At 36.6% G+C, this 20,084-nt stretch overlaps 1 protein-coding gene across 3 annotated transcripts in view; it reads right to left on the bottom strand.

Annotated features, from left to right (window-relative positions):
- Nucleotides 1–20,084, bottom strand: part of PTPRC (protein tyrosine phosphatase receptor type C) — a 77,761-nt gene that overhangs the window by 23,415 nt on the left and 34,262 nt on the right. For 2 of the 3 annotated variants that reach the window (XM_039329645.1, XM_039329646.1), the window contains 11 exons: nt 19,674–19,874; nt 16,814–16,894; nt 12,863–12,880; nt 10,676–10,888; nt 9,409–9,513; nt 8,579–8,722; nt 6,684–6,818; nt 4,756–4,920; nt 1,228–1,430; nt 363–423; nt 138–246 (listed from right to left, as the gene is read on the bottom strand). In XM_039329645.1, coding sequence (XP_039185579.1) covers nt 138–246; nt 363–423; nt 1,228–1,430; nt 4,756–4,920; nt 6,684–6,818; nt 8,579–8,722; nt 9,409–9,513; nt 10,676–10,888; nt 12,863–12,880; nt 16,814–16,894; nt 19,674–19,874 — 1,435 coding nt within the window. The remainder of the gene's footprint in view (nt 1–137; nt 247–362; nt 424–1,227; nt 1,431–4,755; nt 4,921–6,683; nt 6,819–8,578; nt 8,723–9,408; nt 9,514–10,675; nt 10,889–12,862; nt 12,881–16,813; nt 16,895–19,673; nt 19,875–20,084) is intronic. The other variant, XM_039329647.1, reaches the window with a different exon arrangement.

Genomic DNA, 20,084 nt, shown 5'->3' with positions numbered 1-20,084 from the left:
ATTGTGATAATAATGAAAAATTCTTTCTATAATTTTGTGCAAAATTTTCTGCAGTGAAATTTACAGACCAGGGTACAGTTTTCCTATCAGTGTCATACACACTTAGAAGAGCAAAATAATGCATTTTACAAAGCTACCTTGAGTTCTTTCTGTTAAGGATGTATATTTTATACAGGACAAGAAGTAAAGCCAAAACTGTTACAGTAATCAGGAAGGCCAGGAATCCAATGACGGCTTTAGTATCATCTGTAGAAAGAAATGAAATGAAACAAAGAGTTTAAGAAATGTCAACATTTTGTTATTATCTTGTGATTTCGGTGTGTAAATTAAACTAATCAGGAATTTCTAAAATGTTAACATACACATGGTGCTTATTTCTTTCGATATTGGGTCTGAAGAATAATGTCCATTGGAAACCAATACCTGGTAAGAAGAAGAAACAATAAATGTAGAGATTTGAAATGCGCCAAAAATGAACTGTTACATAAATCTTCCAAAATTTTATATGAAAGCTATATCTTATGAAACCTTCATCAAGAATATAAATGTCTTAAGGGATGTTGTAAGGAACAGCTCAAAAATACAAAATAGAGATAAGAAAATAAATATTTCACCCCATCCTCATTTATGAAAAAGGAGATAAAAACTTAGATATTATAAAATATTTGCAACAGAGAAGCTGCCCAAGTGTTCAGTGCCAGGGTTAGGGTTATGTTGACTTAATTCTGAGGAAATGGCTAAGGATGCTTGGCTGTTAATTAATATATTATTTCAATTAGCAATTTGACTGTACTCAGTTTAGTTCTGTTTAAAATGGATGCAGGGTGCCCCTGACCAGATAAGGTTGTAGTTATTATATCTGACCGAAGGGATAAAAGATACACTTGGTCCTTGAAACCACTTGTCAATTGATAACCATTAATGACAATGATAGATCCGATTATTGCTAAGTATTGCTCCTATAATTCTGGAGCAATCCACTCCAGAACAGTGTATCCTGAATTTAATTATCAGATTAACCAAGTTTTCAGCTTGTCTGCATATCAGCCCTCATCCAATCCATTAGCCTGCTGAAGGACTGATTCAGAACATCAACTTAATTTATTATTATCTCAAAATCTTGACTTTACTGATGAGATAGACAGACAGACAGACAGACAGATATACTGTATTTCAGGGGGGAAAGGTGAAATATCTCAGTCTCAAGTTTAGAACAATGCAACTTACTGTAAAAGTGTATGTTTTCAAAAAAGAAAGCTTGTCCACTGTGAATCTGCAATCGCTGCTCTTCTTTTCATCATCACCATCCCATTTTAAAATATACTGCTCGTCGGGTCCATTTAATTCATCTGGTCCCGTACAATCAACCTCTACGATATTGTGTCCTTCTTTGGATAATCTTAAGTCAAGGCTTTTCAAAGGGCTTGGTTCTATTGAAAATTAAAATAGTTTTCATTAAGAGAAAATAAGCAGTGCTAAGAGTATAGGAATCAGAATGCTCCAATAATTTCAGGTAGTCCCTGTTTAATGACAGCTATCAGTTCCTAAGCAAAATGGTCACTAACTGAAGATGCGATTAAGAGAAAGACAGCGATGGATGCTGCAAAATTCACTGGTTGCTGCTGTTTCATTCAAATAAAGTTCTCTTGTACAGTGTCCTGTGTTTGACCTTTTTTCCCACCTTTTGTTTGTTCCCTTTCAGGTCAGAGAGATTGCTTAAACAAGCTACAGATAGTCCTCGACTTACAACAGTTCTTTTAGTGACTGTTCAAAGTTACAGTGGCAATGAAAAAAGTGACTTATGACCATTTCTCACAATTACGACCTTTGAAGCATGCCCATGGTTATGTCATCAAAATTCAGACGCTTGGCCTTCTGACAAGCAAAGTCAATGGGGAAGCCAAATTCACTTAACAAACGGGTGACTAACTTATCAACTGCAGTGATTCATTTAACAACTGAGGCAAGAAAGATCATCAAATGGGGCAAAACTCAGTTAACAAATGTCTCACTTAGCAACAGAAATTTTCGGCTCAGTTATAGTCGTAGGTCATAGATTACCTGTATCTCTTTCTGAGTTGTTTTTTTCTGCAGTGTAGCAGTTCCATAAAAAGTACTAACCACAATTAACAAGCTCAGCTCTGTGACCTTAATGAGTTGATTAGAATCCTGGATCACTGGCTGCTGCTGCCTGAAACTGACCAAGCCATAATCAGTTTTGCACCGGATATTTTTGGTGGTCCTAAATGTGTGCATTGGTTGGTAAATGATTTTTTTATTACTGTTTATTATAAATAGTCCTCAAGTTATGACCACAACTGAATCTGAAATTTCTGTTGCTAAGTGAAACATTTGTTAACTGAGTTTTGCCCCATTTGACAACTTTTCTTGGTATGGTTGTTAATTTCTTTTGTTCTTCTGTTGTTTTGGCAGTTTCCTTTCTGCTTATGCAGAAAGAACATGGTTCCAACTAAGTGCTGTTGGATTTCACAGCTACAACATCATTTAGCAATTTGAAAATTGTTGATAAGCAGATAATTGGCCTGTAGTTGACTGGTGCTGCCCATTTTATTGGACCTTTCATTATCAGGTAGATTTTGCCAGATGTTAATCAATCCTCAAATTCATCTTCTGGCAATATGTTGTTAAACTGTTTGGCAATGAGTAAATATAGACCAATCAGACGTTTCAGCCAAAAACTATGCAGTTCATTTTTATCTGGTGCTGAAATGTTCTTGAACTTCCTTGCCCTTTCCTCCACCATTTATGGTGTAATTATAAGTTCTTTCATTTCAGCTTTTTTTTATTCTATTCCACCTCCTTTATCTAAGCTGCATTCTTCTATTGTTTTGGATTGATCCATAGCTGCACCCAAAACTGCACTGTTCTTCTTTGTCAGGGATTGACTGGTTCACTGCAGACTCTCCTTTGATGAATTGCTAAAAATGTTTTTGATTTGACTGAAATTGGAGATTTTGCCTATGGTGTGCAATTTGAGATTGATATCGCTGATCTTCTTGACTATAGTTTTTATTTGCTGCTTTATTATTTCCAGTGCTTTCTTAATCTTTCTTGTTTCTAAGTGATATTTCTTGATGAGGTATTCTTTCATCTTCTTGTCCTTCAGCTTCTTTTCTTTTATCTGTTCTAATTTGCTTTTATCTGATCTTAGCTTGCTGATCTTATTTTCCAATTTGGTGATTTGGGGCTTTTTTTCTTCTTTGTTAATTTTGGATCCCAGGTATTCAATTATAACTTCAAGTCATGATGTATATTAGTTGGTTTGTTTCTTGCCGTGAGCTGGTGCTTAAATTTCATATTACCGTATTGGTATCTTTTAATACTTGGGCTAGTTGTTTCTTTGGAAGAAACCTCAATGTAGCCAAGCTAATTCTGTTGTTTTTGTGCTGTTCTAGATGTTTAGTTACTCTTTGTTTCAATTCTGGTGAATTCTTTTCAAATATCCTCTTCTTGTTACACTTGATTTGTAAATAAAGCATCGGATTCCACTGGGTCACACTGCAATGATGAACATATGCCAAATATAGAAAAGCAAGGACATCAGCCTGGAAAGCAAATGTACTGTAAGATAGTCCACTCTATTGTATTTCCTGTAGCTACCTATGGTTGTGAAAGTTGGACCTTAAAAAAGCAAGACAGGAAGAAAATTGACTCATTTGAGCTGTGGTGCTGAAGAAGGCTCCTATGTATTCCTTGGTCAGCAAAGGTAACTAACAAGCAAGTACTGGAGCACATAATATCAGATATGTCACTAGAAGGCAGAAACACAAAACTGTGTCTCACTTACTTTGGCCATGTCACATGGGGTAATTTACTGGAGAAAGCAATTATGTTGAGTGAAAGGAAACCAGGCTGTCAAATAATATAATGACTGGGCACCAGCCAGAGCAAAGAAAAACTAAAAGAAGTAGTGCAAGACCAAAAGATGTGGAGAGCTCTGACCCATAGAATCCCTGAGAGTCGAATACAACTGAATGGATAATACCATCATCCATCTGGTGGTGATGCTGCCTAACCCACATTTTTCTATCTTATCAAGTAGTAGATTGTGATCTACTTTGTCAAATGCCTTATTATCATCATCATAATTATTGCTTTGTTTTCAATCTTTGCATATTTGCAACATGTAAACCCCTTTTGGGACACAATGGATCCATGGTTAAAGATGATGAGCTTATCAGCTGGAAAGCTAACAGCCCAGGTTTGAGATTCAAGTGCTGATCCTGAGTTCCCATCACTTGCCCCAGCTCCTCTTCACCTAACAGCTCAAAAGCATGGATATGCAAGTAGATAAATAGGTACCACTTGAGCGGGAAGATAACAGTGGTCTCTGCACCTTGGTGTATAGTCATGCTGGCTACATGACCACAGAAACGTTTTCAGATAATGCTGACTTCTTCTGCTGGCTAAGAAACAGAATGAGCTCCTCCCCCTAGAATTGGACACAACTGGAGAGGGGAAACCTTTACCTTTAAATACCTTTTCTTCTAGTAGTCCTGCAGCTGCTGGCCCTGGTTGTTCAGCCAACAGTCCTGAGTTCTATGCCTCATTTGTACACATGTAGAATACACATGATGGCACTTTTTATATATAACCATCCAGAGTCGCTGGGAGTCAAATAACATATAAATTTAATAAATAATACTAATATTATATATTGTTGTTGTAACCTTACCCCCAATTAAATATTCACAGTTAAATTTAAATATTTACAATTAAATATTCACAACTTACTTGTTGACTGAGTCTTAATAGACTCAGTGCAGGTTTCTCCCTCAAGTGGTGGGTGATTTTTTGTTTTTGTATATGCCCGTACTCTCATTTCATAATCTGTGTAAGGTTTTAAACTGGTCCTTGTATATTGCATGTGATTATTTTCTTCAAAAGTACCTAGATTTTCTGGAAATGTTAAAAGCATAAATGCATTCAAATATAAATAATGTTGGTGCAGACACAAATTCAGAAATAATTATTGACACTTATTTTCATAAAAGGAAGCCAATCTCCCATTAAAATTGCCAAAATAAAGATGGATGAATGAACATGTCAGATTTGATTTCTTATTTTTTCTGAATCCAGCAACTTTCATTTGCCAAACTGAGATCTATTTTTTTTTTAAAAAAGTTTGCACTAAGATTTCTATGTATTTTGATCTATACTTATTCCAAACATATCCATTTCATTTGCAGTTTTGCATATTACATTTTTGCCATTTTCTTTAACAATGCAGTTATGAACATTGTTTTCACAAACTTACATTTTCTCTAATATATATATTTTTAATTAGAAAACTGTAAAATGGTGGAATTTGAATATTACCTAACTAGGTTCTACATTAATATGAGTTAGTTAGATACTTTCCAATGTAAACTAAACAAATTTCCTACCTTACTTCAGAATAATACTTTGCTTTGATTAATTTATCCTCAATTGATTTTTACCTCAGAATATTTATTGTAGTTTAAAAGATTTTTTTTTGTTTTAGGTAATAATAAATTGTTCACTTCAAATATGTGTAAATTACGCACAATTACTATTGGAGTTAGTGCTGGAACTTGGAAGATGGAGAATCCAATTCTAATAAATTCTAGCTCTATCTATCATCTGCCTATCTATCTACTTGGGGAAATTAGTTTCCTAAGCAGCACAGTTGCTCATGAGGTTAGAACACTGTCTGACAATTGGTTGGCTCATGTTCAAGACCCAGTCCCCAACTGGGCATTCCCAGGCAACAGTGATCTCACCAGCAAATCCTTTTGCCACAGAAGTACTTCAGTGCTTCTGACATAAAAAAAAAAAATAGTCTCCTAAGGGAAGTGGATGGATGGATGGAAGGGTGGAGGGATGCAAAGATGGATGGAAAGAGAGAGAGAGAGAGAGAGAGGATGAATGAATGGATGGATGGACAGATAATTTCCTGCTTTTTCCTTCTGCTGAACTCCCAGCAACAATACTGCTTTTATTTCTATGTTGGTCTAGGTGACAGAACTTTACTTGGAATTAAAAATAATTTCTCTTAATATTTCAGTCCATTCCTTTGTTCAAATGTTGAAGGACATGTTGACAACTTTATCTGTTCAATATATTAATATGAACTGGAGTGGCAACTGGCTTTTATACTGGCACCGATACAATGCACAAGCTGTGTACAGACTGCCAAGATATCTGAGATGTAGTACTGGTTGAGTGGCATCTACTGTCCTGCCCTCCAAGAGAAAGGGAATAATTTGAAGTACAGAAGACGTGGCTGAGGAGTAATCACTGTCCTCCACCAATATCTGCCATGCCTGTCTGCTAATTGAAACTGGGATGATACTGTGAATATACATTGAGATCTACAGAAAGGAGAACTCCTTCAGTTTGAAGAAGTCAATACAAAATCAAACTATTTTCACTGTTAGTGATCAAGATTAGAAAATTACTCTGAAAATATCCTTGAAATTAACTATGTTATTCATATTCAACAGAGTAAACCTATTACTAGAAGAAGAAGCGAACAAGAGTAGCTACTTGTCAAGATTTTTACAATGATCCATCCAGAAAATTTTGAAAATAGTTTTTTAAAAATCCTGAAAATGCATGAGTAGGTGTTTTCAAACAATTGGAAATACATATCAGTAGTACATAGCAATATTGGCAGTATTATTAGTATACATACATACCACCAGTTTTTGTATTGCGTATATTGATGTTATAACCATGAATAGGGCCATTTCTCTGGTTTTGTGGTGCACTCCAAGTAACTGTTATACTTTCTGCAGTTGAGCTTGATAAACAGTTTTCAGGTGTGTCTGGTACTGATACAAAAATTAACAGAAAATCAAGTAATGACAAGATAATGATCTCTGGGACATGACAACAATAAATAGAATATGAGCAATATAAACCATGACTACCATGACTTTACGGAAGGGAAAGAGAACCAATGTCTATCAGTAGATTGTGCATTTGTGCAACATTGTGTATTTCTAGAAAATGTCAGGAATTTCAGGTTTTAGGAAAGTTTATCAACTCCAAACAGAGTAAGAATACAAGACCAGCAAGTCCTATGTGGGATTAATCAACTACCCACATAGACCAACCACTTCTCCAACTCCACTTTTACAAAACTTCTACATGCCCCAGAGGTCATATTGATTCCTTAGGTTCAGGACAAGTATATGGTGATAACATCTCTTGAGAGTTGAGTGGCATGTACTGCAGGTGTACTAAATTCCTCTTTCCATAAAATACATCTCTTTAGAAATCACATATTGGTCTCCAGAATCTCCTGCCAGTTGGGCCCGTAAACAATGAATCATAAACTTTCATCATTTCTAATCGCATTTTTTGTTGGTGATTATAAGAGCAGTTAATAATTCCCAATGACTTCTGATGGGATGAGATGAAAAGTCAACACATCCCGTGCTAAATCTGAGCAATTATCCTGAGATCTGTGTGCAGAGGGAGAGTATTTATAACAACAGCAGAATCTCCAAGTTATTGAAGATTTTAGAAAATCAAAATATAAATGACCTGCATTCTCCAAGTAATGTACAATTTTCTTGTTAATTAAGGTTATGACTTATTATGCTATAGGTATACCAATCTAATGTTCTCAGTAGCAAATAATAGTATTGAATTGTCATTGTCTTTTTCCAGGATTTTCCTAATTTAATCTAAAGCCTTGAGATTACTAATGCTCTTAAGATCAGCCAATCATATTTATACTGTTACCCTCAGACATAAAAAAAAAAAAAACCCGGAGGAAAGGAAGAAAGGAATAAAAACCCAACACGGTCTTAAGTATTATAAGTGATTTTTTTAGATGACAATGGTAGAAATTCTTTAAAACCTTTGGGCCAAATTAAAAGTAATTTTAAATGCATATTTGCACTTAATATGCATGCTTTTGTTGGTCCCGAAAAGAAGTAACTTTTTTTAAAGCAGTTACCTATACTGGGAGGAAATCACAAATTGTTGATCTTGCATTAATTCTCTTTAATCTCATTATCCTGTGAGGACCACCAAATAATTTACCTTTACTAAAATCATCCTATGCTTTAATCAGAGGGCTGTAATTATGGAGTCTTCCAACATAATTATAAAACTTGGTTGAATTGCAGTTAGCCAGGCAAAAGTAATGCCATGCTTTTCCAGATATCTATGATGTCTCTATAGCATCTCCACAGCATTCATTGTATGGAAATATTCTCAGAATTCTAAGCACACTGTACCCACCACAGATGCGATCCTTGAATCCGATCCAATAGTTCTGAAAAATCTTTTCAGGGTCTGAATTAGTTCAGTTATTCTCCATTAAAATTACTCAGATGTTGGCCAGTAAGACTAAAATGCGAACCTGGGAGAATGGCTTCAGTTTCCCTATGGACCTGGCTGCTTATAATGAACTTTGCTGATTTAGCATTATAGTCTAATATACCTTACCAATTATCAGTTATCACGATCGCTACACATACCTCTTCCTGTTTAAATACATGCAGAAATATTTAGTTTTGGGGCAAATTCAGTAAGTAGTAAGTAACAAAGCATAAGAAAATAATGGTGTGATACTCACTTCCATAGTCCGTAGTTAATTTAACTGTACGATTTATTGGTGTATCATGAATAGTTGAATTGCATGTGTAGTTTGTGTTGGGTGACACTTTAAATATATGCTCTGGTTCATTCACATGATTACACATGGGGCTAGACTTATTATCTGTAAGAAATTTAAAAAAATATTGCCCTGAAATCTAAGCATCTGGGAGATTTTACATCTTCAACAGTCTTGCGAAGCCTAGATATAATTATCCTCCAGATGTGTAAACTTCAACTCCTAGAATTCCCAAACTGGTGTAAGTATCACTGAGAATTCTGTAAATTTAAATGCTCAAGAACATCCTGGGTTGGGAATTTTGATTTGCATGCTGAGTTTTGATTTGATTTTTAAAGAAGAAAAAAATGATTTGCTTTTCGAAGGAGAAAAGAAAATTAGATCTACAATGCAATAGAAATAATCCTAAAGACAATCCACCAGAAAGTTGCATCTATACCACAGATAGTCCTCCTTATTGGCCATAATTGGAACCCACAATTTGGTCATTAAATGGAGCAGTCACTAAGCAAAACCATGGCTGTGCTTATTATCTTTCTTCAACTTTCTTTTGCTTTACAGACTTTTGAAGGTCATAAATGTGTCGACTGGTCACAAAGTCACTTTTCATCACTGTATAAGTCAGTTGCTCAATGAGGACTTTCCATATGTACATAAAATGAAAACTCAAATTGTTTAAAAAATTTTTATAATAGTGCCTTTATCTTTTATAAGGTGAAGCTCTTATATACAAAGTACTTTTTGATTTCCCCATCAATTTTAGATCAAATGCCTTTTTAAAAAAATCCTACCATTTTGGAAGCAACAATATGAATATTTCAATTTACACCCATCATCAGTGTCCCAAAATAAAGTTATTGTAGTATTACTGTAAGTTTTATTCAATTGCTTGTTATCTGAAAGAGAGGGAGAGAGAAAAAATGAATTCATTTAAGTATTTTTCATGTTTTAAAAAATGCTGGAAAATTACCTCTTTATTTACGTGGGTCACAAAACTGTACACTGGATGAAACATTAACAAAGTTTTCAACAAACAAGAAAGGAAGAAGAAAGGTGGAAGGGTAATTCCAACGATGAGCAGCTCCTTATTAATCTTTTCAAAGAATGTTTTCTCACATTTAGATCCCAACATTGGAAACTCTTTTTCTTCCATGGGCTGATAGGCCTTGTCTTACCAGGTCATTATTCTCCCAATGGGACTAAAGTATAAAACACCATGTCCAGCCAGAGAATAGGTTGTCTTGGTTTTTCCCATGCTTCTCGCCCTGAAATCTTCATCTGCCTACCCAACACAGCTTGTAGGGAAGCTGGGATACAAGTTATGGGATGAGGGAAGCAGATATATCAAGTGAAAGCAGTTTCTGGTTTTCAGCTGTTAAATGGGATTCCTGGAAAAATTCCCTGAAAGTTGCTAAATCTTCAGTTTTACATTTGAAAAGCAAAATGCCCCAGCCATTCCTATTTTAAGTCTGTTGCAAAATATTCTTCGAACAGGGAGTGGTACTTGGTAACACTTGGGATCTGGAGATCATGTCAGACAGGAACAGTGTTTCTAAATCAGGAAATAGCTTTCTGATGAGTTACTACCAGCCCCACCTAACTGGCAAATTCAAGAGTCGCTAGGATTTCAGGAAAGCATCTTTAGGGCTAGTAATGATAAAAACATAATTTTGAAAATTCCAATAGTCAAAGTAAAGATAAGTTCAGGTTCTTGCTTAATGATGGTAATTTGGACCAGCAACTCCATCATCAAGTGATGCAGTTGTAAAGCATGATGCCACGTGTTTGTTCCGGTTTACAATGGCAATTTACAGTTGCCATGAGAACATGAATCCCACATAACTGTTAAGCAACACATTTGTCTTGTTCTCACAGCGTTAAGGCATGTCTATTTGGTCCATCTCATTTAGCTAAATTTGATAAATTTGTACTATGTATTGCTAAGAAGCAAGATAGCCCCACCCAAAAATGATGTTTAATGCAGGGTTTAACAGAGTTCAGAAAACAACAACCCTTAAGAACAATAATGTGGATTTTGTTTTAATGAATTATAATTACCAGAAACGGGAACATAAATAGGAAACGATCTTTCACAATCCTTGTTGAACTTTGCTATTATGTTATAGGTTTGGCATTCTTTCAAAGGAGATAAAGTATTGTTCTCTTTGTTCCAGTCACAAGAACTGCAGGCAACATTCAGCAAAACTAATGATCCATTAAACCTAAGATATGCAGCATCCTTTGTAAATTTCTTAGAAAGGTGAATAGAGTCTACAAGACAAATGAACAAATAAAAGTTGGATGTAATCATTCTGAAACTTTAATATAAAAGAATTAAATCCATCAAAGGCCACAAATGAGATAATAAAATATGTAAATCATAAGTTTACAGTTTATTCCTGTATTAATTAAACTAATTAGTACTCAGAGGATTCCACTTCTGCTCTATGGCAATGGCTCTGCTCTTATAAAAACTTCTAGAATCAGTGTAATCTAAATTTTTCTGGTTAGATTTATGAAGCCACCTCAAATCATTCTTCAAGGTCCTTGATGTGTTTACTCAATCTGGATTAGGTTTTCCTATACCGCTTAAGATAGTAACTGAAAATAAATTATGAAAATTTGGCCCAACTAGTTCTTACAGATTAATTTAATTGTTTAATTGTTTTTTTTTCTTTTCAGCCTATCAGTTTAAACACTAAAAATGATGGGTCTGGACAAAGCTATCTCTGAGACCATACAACATATCCTTAGTCTTTAACAAAGACTAACAGATCCAAAGTCCCAAATTATACTTCCAAATGACCTTTTCTGGAAATTTTCATTCTCAAACAGGAAGGCACTTACATTACACAGTTTTAATACTAGATCCTCCAGGAGGTAGAGAATAGAGGGATAGTTCAGCAACATTTTCAGTCTAGAACAGACATGTCAAACACAAGGCCCGGGGACCGGTTGCGGCCCGCAAAGTGGTTTCATGTGGCTCACGAAGCCATCCTGGAAACCTTTTAGAGACTGAGGCCCAAACTGCAACCCAAAACCCACTAATGCATCATCGAGTGCCGGATGGGTGTGGCCCAATGGCTGGGTGTGGCCAATTGGGTGGGCATGGCTGCAGTAATAACGGCAGAGTGGGTGGGACAAAAAAGTTCAATCAATCAATTTCAACTTTGCAAGATCTTTTTTTTCCCGTGAGAAGTTGAAATTGACTGATTAACTTTTTTTTTTTTTTGCACAGGCCTAAAACGAAAAGGTTTTATAAAACCCAGCTGAAGGCCTAGGACTGGGGCAAAGGCATGCATGCCCACAGAGAGGGCTCTCAGTGCCACCTCTGGCACCCGTGCCATAGGTTCACCACCACTGCATTAGGGCTAGTAATGATAAAAACATAATTTTGAAAATTCCAATAGTCAAAGTAAAGATAAGTTCAGGTTCTTGCTTAATGATGGTAATTTGGACCAGCAACTCCATCATTAAGTGATGCAGTTGTAAAGCATGATGCCACGTGTTTGTTCTAGTTTACCATGGCAATTTAGAGTTGCCATGAGAACATGAATCCCACATAACTGTTAAGCATCTTATATATATGGCTGGAAAGCTACCTATTAAGCAAGCTGCCAGTAGGCCTCGACCTTTGACTATAATTGAGCCCAAAAGTTATGTTGCTAAGTGAGACATTTGTTAAGTGAATCATTGCAATTGTTAAGATAGTAACCTGTCTGTTAAGTGAATCTGGCTTTCCCATTGATTTTGCTTGTCAGAAGGTTGCAAAAGGGGATCACATGACCCCAATGTCATGACACTGCAACCGTCCTAAATGTGAGTCAGTTGTCAAGCATCCAAATGTAAATCACGTGGCCATGGGGATGCTGCAACGGTCATAAGTGTGAAAAACAGCCATAAGTCACTTTTTTCAGTGCCGTTGTAACTTTGAATGATCACTAAATGAACTGTTTAGTCGAGAACTACCTGTATTTGTTACCAATGGATAAATACAGATGAAGAACCCATGAAAATGATTCTCTGCTAAGGAGTCCAACAAAAGCTCTTCATTTTTATTTTTATTTTTTAAAAAAGGTATAATAATTTATATGCCATGTATATATATATATATATATATTAATACTACAAGAATATGCAAAAGAACTATGGAGACAATCTTTCAAACTGATAGAGCTTCTTTCTTATTCAAATGGTTATAATATATTCCATCTTCTGGGGGGGTGTTAAAAATTAAAAACTTACCACAATCCTTATTATTGTCTGTAAAGAAAACAAAAAACAAAAATAAGTGAAAGTCATTTGTAGCAAATGCCTTTAAGAGAAAAAATATCATTTTATTTAATATTAATATTTTTGGATTTATACATTCATGTACATATTTCATTGTGTTCTGGTTGAGAGGAGGAAGATTAAATAATATGTTGCATTGCTTAATAGAATTATTTCATAATTTCATGAAAACAGTAATTGGATATTCAGCATCTGGCTATATTTAGGATGTGGCTCATAAACCGTGCTAAAATGATCTGCCCAATTAATGACATCAGACTTCAGCAGACATCAATCATAGCTTAATTTCAGAATATAATCTATCTCTGAGGTTTCAGTAGATACCTCAGTAACTTTTGGTTGTGTCAGACATCCCCAGACTCTTATATTGGAAAGGTGAATTGGACTGCTCTAAGCAGTTGCAGAGTTTGTAACAGCTTCACAGTTATTAAACTAAACGCAGGTAATCTTCAACTTACCACCAGAATTGGGACTGTAATTTATGTTGTAAGTCATTACAATCAAGTTGAGTCACCCCATGAACAGACTCAATTTTATGAAATTGTTACAGTGATGTAAAGAGAATCACATGGTCACAGCTTCCCAATGGGGATTTTTTGCCATATTTGATCAGAAACTGCCCCCCCCAAAGTTGTATATTGCGATCACATGATGACAGACATTGCAACTGGCTGCATAGAGCAGTGGTTCTCAACCTGTGGGTCGGGACCCCATTTGGGGTCGAACGACCATTTCACGGGGGTCGCCAAATAAGGTTGTCCGCCATTTTTTCCCCTTTTCTTTGGCCACGCCCCTGGCACCCAGTGATGTATAAGTGGTTGGGGGTCACCACAACATGGGGAACTGTATTATGGGGATGCAGCATTAGAAAGGTTGAGAACCACTGGCATAGAGAGTCAGTTGCCAAATGCCCAAATTATGATCATCTGATTGCAGGGGAGGGTGCAGCCGTCATAAGTGTGGGTCCAGGTCATAATCTCTTCTTATGAGACTGTTATAACTTTGAACCACTGTTAAACAAATTCTCATTAAGTTGAGGTCTTCCTATAGCTGGGTAATTGCCCAATACGCTATTCAAACAAGCATATAATGAGTAACCATACTGTAATCTTGCCTTATGCAAACTTCAGGAAATGCATCAGAGTTGACCAGAATTTAGTTACTATGTATGCAATATTGAATGGGAGCCAGATAATAAATATGTCCTCCACCCTCTTTTTTTTCAGAAAGTTTTCGAACATTGAGGAAATTAAACATGCTCAGAATCTTCATTAAGGTTGTGGCAAGTAGGATATAGTTGTTGCTTTCTACTGTCCTTGCTACATGAGGCAGTAACATTCCACCGCCCTATAACCTCCTTCTATTACAGTGAAAGATAGACATCATAACATCACAGTGTAAATGCTCTGTGATGTATAGTTATTGATAGGGAATAACCGGCTACTTTGGTGGAAAATGTATACTATACCAGTAGATTCTAATATAATACAAAGCCCCATTCATCTCTTGCTTTCATTCAACACTACATATACAGTGTTCTGCTTGAGAATTTTTAGCAAAATTATGGTGTACAAATCACAGTAACCTGCAGGGTAGACCATAGTGAACCAGTTTATCCTCAACTGGCCTCTTTCACTGACTCTGCTAACTATTTAACAGCAGCAATGGGGTTAGATCATCCTATGAAAACATTGCTCAAGCTAAGTGAAGATTGAGATACATAAGCAAGCTCTTACTTCAACCTTCAGTCTTAAGATTGTACTTGAAACACATTGGGAAGCTTGTAAATCTCGCCCTCGCAGTTTTTAATTGATGGTTTCTGTTATAGTTGTCTGTGTAATCAACTGAGACCCATATAGCAATCATGCAGAAATGCACTGCCATTATTAGAGTAATCATAGGTTTGGATTGTCACAGTGCTCCTTCATGTTTTTGGAGATACATGCATGGGCATATCTTCATCCAGTGAAATAAAGCAAACTGCAAAGATCTAACCTAATTGATTTGTCACAGCGTAGTTAATTCTTCTTCTTAGCAAGCCTGAAGAGAGGGCATTTATTAGGATGGGAACTTTAAAAGGGGAGAGCAACCTTAATATTTTGTTTTTCCTTGAAGACGTTTCACTTCTCATCCAAGAAGCTTCTTCTGTTCTGATTCAATTCTTCAAAAGTTGCCTTTTGAAAAAGCACCTCAGGGACAACCATGACCTGGATGATTGAGTATTGTCATAGATATTTTGTTCTTTGTTTCATTTTGGATTTCTATGTAGAGATTGGAGAGGATGTTTTTTTGCCATGGGCATTGCCATTTCTCTTTGGCCATTGCAATTTCTAGACCATCTTCTAAGTCATTCTCAGTTTCAAAAAGCAGAATGCTTTTCAGTAAGCCACTTGTGAGGCCACTAGGATATGGTCCATTAGGACTAAGCTCTCTTGGTCCAATTAGAATTGCAGCTGATGCATAAACTGAAGCTGGCCACAGGCCTCCCTTGCCACAAAAACCTCCCACCTGTTTTCTGAGACGTTCTGGGGTTGTATGGCTGTTATGCAATTTGCAGCTTTATAATTGACAGAGTTTTCCTGAATAAAAATTTAGCAATCTATAAAAATCTTGTTTTTGGAGATTGATTCTATAGCAGATGCATGTGGATAAAAATCGTGATCAAGATTTACCCTTCAAATGAAATTATTTGACCCATACACATTTTCATGTGAGCAAACACACTTTAAGATTATTACAATGCATTTCGTATGTTACATAAATGTAGTGGGGCTGCCCTTGAAGATTATGTGGAAGTTGCACTAGGTCTAGCATGCAGTGGTATGGGCCATTATGGGGCATCTTGGTGTTCTCATATTAATTTTCTGTCCTGTGAAGTTCCACTGGGTGGAATTCAAAGTGCTGGTTATCATTCAGTCATTCTTGGCACAAAACTGGATTATTTGTGAGACCATTTTTTTTTTTTTTTGCCAATTGTTTCTATCAGTCTTGCTAAGTCTGATAGGAAGATCACAATTTAAGTTCCCTCAATTAAATGCCAACTAATAGGATCTAGGAAGTGGACCCTTTTTTAGAGAGATTAGATAGACCCTGGCCCTATTTGTCTTTTACAAACCATTGAAGATCTGAATGTCTTCCAGAGCATGGGAGACAGGAGGTTAGATGGCACATGAAATGATATAGATATAGTTCTATATTTATTGGGGGGGGGGTTCTTAGCAATCATCATAGCTTTCTTTATTTCTAGTTTTCTGCATTGATTTTCATGTGCTGTTAGCTGCCTAGAATAGCATCTGTGAGGTAGGCAGCCATATAAATTGATTTAGTAAATAATCAATAAATATATAAAGTGCCACTCTAAGGGAAAAAACCCACTATTGTTTTATGGTAGGCCTATTTTAATGCCTATTCCTTCTTACAAAATTGTAATAGTACAATGAAATAATTATAATACTTTAAAATGAATTGGATACATATAAATAATTAGAGAGCTAGTTTGGCATGGTGGTTTGAGGCACCAGGCTAGAAACCAGGAAAATAAGGTTTGTAGTGTCACCTTAGGCACAAAGCCGGCTAAGTGACCTTCGGCCAGTCACTCTCTTACTACCCTAAGATGAAGGCAAGGGTAAATCACTTCTGAAAATCTTGCCAACAAAGCTCCAGTGATCTGTTCAGGAGTCAACATTGAATCAGAAACAGCAACAACAACAACCCCTGAATCAAGTACTTTATGAGTTTTAGCTCTTCATTCAGATTATAGGGCTGAATGCAGAATTCAGAAATAGTTTCTACGCAATTCCCACTCAGTTCAGTCAACTTCTACAAGAAAAGTGTTTTTGACAAATTTCAACTGTTTTCAAAAACTTTGCATGCACAGTAAGTAAATGGGTGCAGGTTTGTCACCTATTGAGGTGGTGCTTGGAAGGGCTGAAGAGATGCTTGTTGTGGTGCCAGTGGTTGGTGTAAAGAAAGTGCTCCCATTATCTGCCAAGGAAATAAAGAGAATGTTAGCATCACATTCAGAAATAACTGCTAATATATTTAAAGTTTGAAAGAAAAGAAAATGTGCCGTGCTGCTTTTTCAAATCAAAAGTAGAAAATTTAAAAGTGTAATCTTTTACACTCTACACATTACAATGTATTACAGTACATGCTACATGCAATCTACTACACAATAACAGCTCCTAAATTCAACAGAGCTTACTTCTGATTAGAAATGTATACAGCTAATGTTAATTTAAGGTGCAATCCTTCCCCTACTTAGTTGGAGATTATGACTCCTCCCAGTGGTTGCAATCAGGGGTCATGATAAACAGTGGTCTGTCATGATGGTAATCAGATTAGGCCCAAATTAGCCCTTTGGTGGGTTTTTTTTCACCCCCATGGCTTGCTGTAAAGGAACAAGCTGTTAAGACAATGATGGCGAACCTTTTAAAGACTGTGTGCCCAAATTGCAACCCAAAACCCACTTATGCATCGTCAAGTGCCAGGTGGGTGTGGCCAATTGGGTGGGCATGGCTGCAGAGGTAATGGCAGACTGGTTGGGACTAAAAAGTTCAATCAATCAATTCCAACTTTGCAAGAACTTTTTTTTCCCGCGAGAAATTGAAATTGACTGATTAAACCTTTTTTTTTTTTTTTGCACACAGTGGCAGAGGCCTAAAGCAAAAAGGTTTTATAAAACCCAGCTGAAGGCCTAGGACTGGGGTGACAACGCAGGTGCCCACAGAGAGGGCTTTGAGTGCCACCTCTGGTTCCCTACCACTGTGCCATAGGTTCGCTACCACTGTGTTAAGAAATATGTCGCAAACCTGATAGAGGAGCCATGAAGGCCTTAGAAAAGATATTTAGATGCCATAATATTTCTATACTGAAATATAAGCATATTTGTGCAAGCTATATTAATTGCTGAATTCAGTTCCCTTTGAATTTAATAATACACTGATTTCAGTGCTACTGAATCAGTGATTTTCTGCCTCCATAGTACCACAATAGCCTATGCTAATTCATAAGACTTTCCCTTAATAAAATTAAAGGTCACACTGATGTTAGGGTTGGACAAGAAATAACGTGCCACTTATGTTTTAATAATCAAATGTTAATCTCTTTCTGTCTTTGAACTATTTTGAAGGCTTTAGAGTACTTTAGTATCCTTTTAGCATTGGTAATGTTTTTTTTTATTTATTCCTATTAAACATCTCAAAATTTTCTATGAATTTGAACCTTGTAATGTCTTCACAAAAAATAATAAAATACTGGTCAGTGACCATGATAAATGTACTACTGTTAATCTATATCTAATCTATTAATATATTAATCTAAATATCACAAGGTCCGTGAAACTTTGTGATACTGTAATGCTCACTCTAGGTTTTGTAGACACAAAAACACACAAACCCCAGAGCACATTTTCACAGCACGTTCAATCTTCCTGCAAGTAATGTTTAACTCCCATAGATATGTGCACACAGTGTCACACACACACACACACACACACACACACACATGTTGCTTGAAACTCTCAGGCGAGTTTAATCGATAGATTAAGAAGTCCTGCTTTCCATGGTCAGAGCACACACAAAAAACTTGTCACAGCTTAATCAAACAGTGTGCGCACAAATAGGTGCATGCATATTTTATAATATTTTATTTATTTGTCAAATTTAGATACTGTCCATCTCACTCAGAGTCAGATACATAATGTTGCATATTGGCCCAAGCATCTGGTTATCTTTGTGCATAGTCATAGCATAGGTGTCCCACTGTTTCACTTATTGCCCCCCCCCCAAGCAAATTATGTTAACTTTCCTGAATCTCAAAATTCTCAGGAGGAGGAGGAGGAGGAGGAGGAAGAGGAGGAAGAGGAGGAGGAGGAGATGGTTCTGAATATCATTTAACAGATAGAGCTAGCTGAAAGCTCCTTAGGGGTTCAGCCTTTCCTGATGCATAAAACAACGTAGACTTAAGGCCAGCCTCTGCCTTGCTGAGATACATCACCTTCATCAATTTTTCCATGTTTCCTCTTAAACACTACAGAAAGAGCTGCTGCCTCATTTCCTACTCTGCTGCCTCATTTCCTACTTCATTGTATAGATCAGTGGTTCTCAACCTTTTTAATGCCGCAACCCCCAACCGGTCATAAGTCGAGGACTTCTCAACCGGTCATAAGTCGAAGACTACCATTTGCAGAATGGGACTTTTGGCGGGCTCAGCAGGGCAGAGACAGCCTGGACAATTCCTATTGGCTTTTGAAAGCCAATAGAATTAGACTCTATTCAAGAGAGTCTATTCTATTGGCTTTCAAAGCCAATAGAATAAAAGGGAGTAGCACAGCTAAGGAAAAGGGGGAAAAAATGGCGGACTGCGTTGTTTGGCGACCCCCATGAAATGGTCATTCGACCCCAAATGGGGTCCCGACCCACAGGTTGAGAACCACTGGTATAGATACATACATAAACAACCTTTGCTAGTCTCAGTCTATGGGAACTGGAAGAGTTATGAGTCTAACACATCTGAAAGGTTGGGGATAGGTGACATAGAGACTGATCACTCCAGACCACAGAACTTACCCCATTACCAAATTTCCTGCATTGCAACAACGTATAATCAAGAAGCCCAATAAAATGCTTCCAGCCCTATGGATTTCAACTTTGCAACATAGACGTAGAGCTTTCCCATGCAAATAGACAATATTTACAAGGCATTATGACCCGAAATTCTCAGTTTAGCTTAGTTTCCTTATGTCTGAATCGCTAAAGCAAACCTGAGATAGTGAGGGAAGCAGAAGTAGCAATGAAAGCCACACTCTTTTTGCTAAGAGAGGTTTCAGTAAAATTAACAGCCTGAGAAACAGGAGGAGGTACTGTTTCCTTGGTTGGAGAACCAGACTTTGCTTCAAAGGTGCTTGAGGGTGAGAATAGAGTGGTGCGTGAAGGTGTCAAGGAAAAGTCAGGAGTTGTTTTTCCTATGGAGGGTAGATAAGGAATGGAAAAAAAAAAACAGCATTATTGTGCACAGATTAAAAAAAAATCCCACAAATTGATCTGGTTCACTCAGAAATGTATAAAACACAGTAATGACCTGAGACCACTTCTCAGGGGCTTTATAATTAAACATTGTAAAACACAGCTCTACTCACCCATCCCTCAAATTGTTACTCTAATATCACTTCTGT

Source organism: Crotalus tigris, unplaced genomic scaffold (genome assembly GCF_016545835.1).
Source record: "Crotalus tigris isolate CLP2741 ecotype Arizona unplaced genomic scaffold, ASM1654583v1 scf7180000024401.5802323, whole genome shotgun sequence".
NCBI classification, from domain to species: domain Eukaryota; kingdom Metazoa; phylum Chordata; class Lepidosauria; order Squamata; family Viperidae; genus Crotalus; species Crotalus tigris.
Note: the sequence above shows the minus strand (reverse complement) of the source record. Positions and strands in the feature narration are given on the sequence as shown.